This window comes from Echinops telfairi, unplaced genomic scaffold (assembly GCF_000313985.2).
Source record: "Echinops telfairi isolate 266 unplaced genomic scaffold, ASM31398v2 ScPeMD7_7468;HRSCAF=8506_0, whole genome shotgun sequence".
Lineage (NCBI taxonomy): Eukaryota > Metazoa > Chordata > Mammalia > Afrosoricida > Tenrecidae > Echinops > Echinops telfairi.
Window position 1 is genome coordinate 94,171,356 of NW_022111369.1, and position 1,217 is coordinate 94,172,572.

Sequence of the window (1,217 nt, forward strand, 5' to 3'; positions counted from 1 at the left end):
TCTTGTTTATAATGAAAATATGAGCTCCATAAACAATTGCTAATGTTTAAATAATAGAACTGTTTTCTTATATTTTCTTCTTTAAAACACCAGGGAAAACAGGCTAAATGCAAATGACATGACTAGCGGGAACAAAGAGACCATATTAACTAAAAAAAGAGATGAAGCATATTCTTTAATTTGCAGTTGGAAATGAAAACCCTTGATTGAAGAGGTGCATCATGCAAGTAAAGTCTTTTAAATAAATGAATATAATTTTGAGGAACAGAAATAAGCAGTTTGTTATCCGACAGTACAATTGCATAGAAGGTTCGGGCTGACACAAAGACTTATCTGCACTTCACATTTCGAACACAAAACCAGGACTTACACAAACAAGGGAAAAAACAGCTTCAAAAGCTGGCCAAGTATCATTCTACAAAGCTCGAAAAGCGGCCGCTCGGGCTAATACACCTCACTGTTGTGAGCAGTCACCAGGGTGCGAGCGCTTGCTTACATTTTCTCCTGATGCAGGGACACAGCCCCATTACTGCTAATGAGAAGTGTGTGGGCACATCAAAGAGCAAACCTGCCTTTGATTTGAAAATGAAATTCTCCTGCTGAATGGCTTGCGCCAGCACCAGCGTCCCCATGGAGTATGTGCCTGCATTTATTACTTGACCAGCTGTGGCCTTCGTTAGCTGACATTTGTGGACAAAGCCTACAGGATGCACATTTCCTCACTTTAGAGAGTTTCATTATGTCATCTACATGGCTCAGCGTTACTCTTGCTGACGCTTTTAATTGTCCAGAGATTAAAGTACAGTTCGGTGTATATGAGGGACAGTCACGTTAAGATCAGCTGATCGTCCAGCAATTAGAATAAGCACGATCAAAAGCTTACCTTGTTGCCCTATGCGTACATGTTCATTTTCAAAAAGTTCTAAAAAATGGTAAAAGAAAATGAAATTATTAAGTGATCAATGACATATTTGCACAACACACACATTCGAGATACAGTTTTTCCAGGTACCAATATTTTAAATTATTTTTAAAGGTGAATACCACTAGAAAAAACTAGAAATATATTTTTTCTGAATTGCCTAAAGTGTACAGAAAGCAAAAAAAAGGGGGGGACAGAAAGCAAAAGGAGTCAGTCAAGTAGGTTTCATAAGAAGAAAAAACCCCAATGAACTAAATTTCCCTCCATGAATTAACACAACAATGTTCAATGAACA

General features: G+C 37.8%; 1 protein-coding gene across 1 annotated transcript in view; it reads right to left on the bottom strand.

The window, feature by feature from the left end:
- Nucleotides 1-1,217, bottom strand: part of TBC1D19 (TBC1 domain family member 19) — a gene marked incomplete at its 5' end in the record, with an annotated part of 127,414 nt that overhangs the window by 76,059 nt on the left and 50,138 nt on the right. The window contains one exon of the mRNA XM_045284077.1: nt 884-922. Within this exon, the coding sequence (XP_045140012.1) occupies nt 884-922 (39 nt within the window). The remainder of the gene's footprint in view (nt 1-883; nt 923-1,217) is intronic.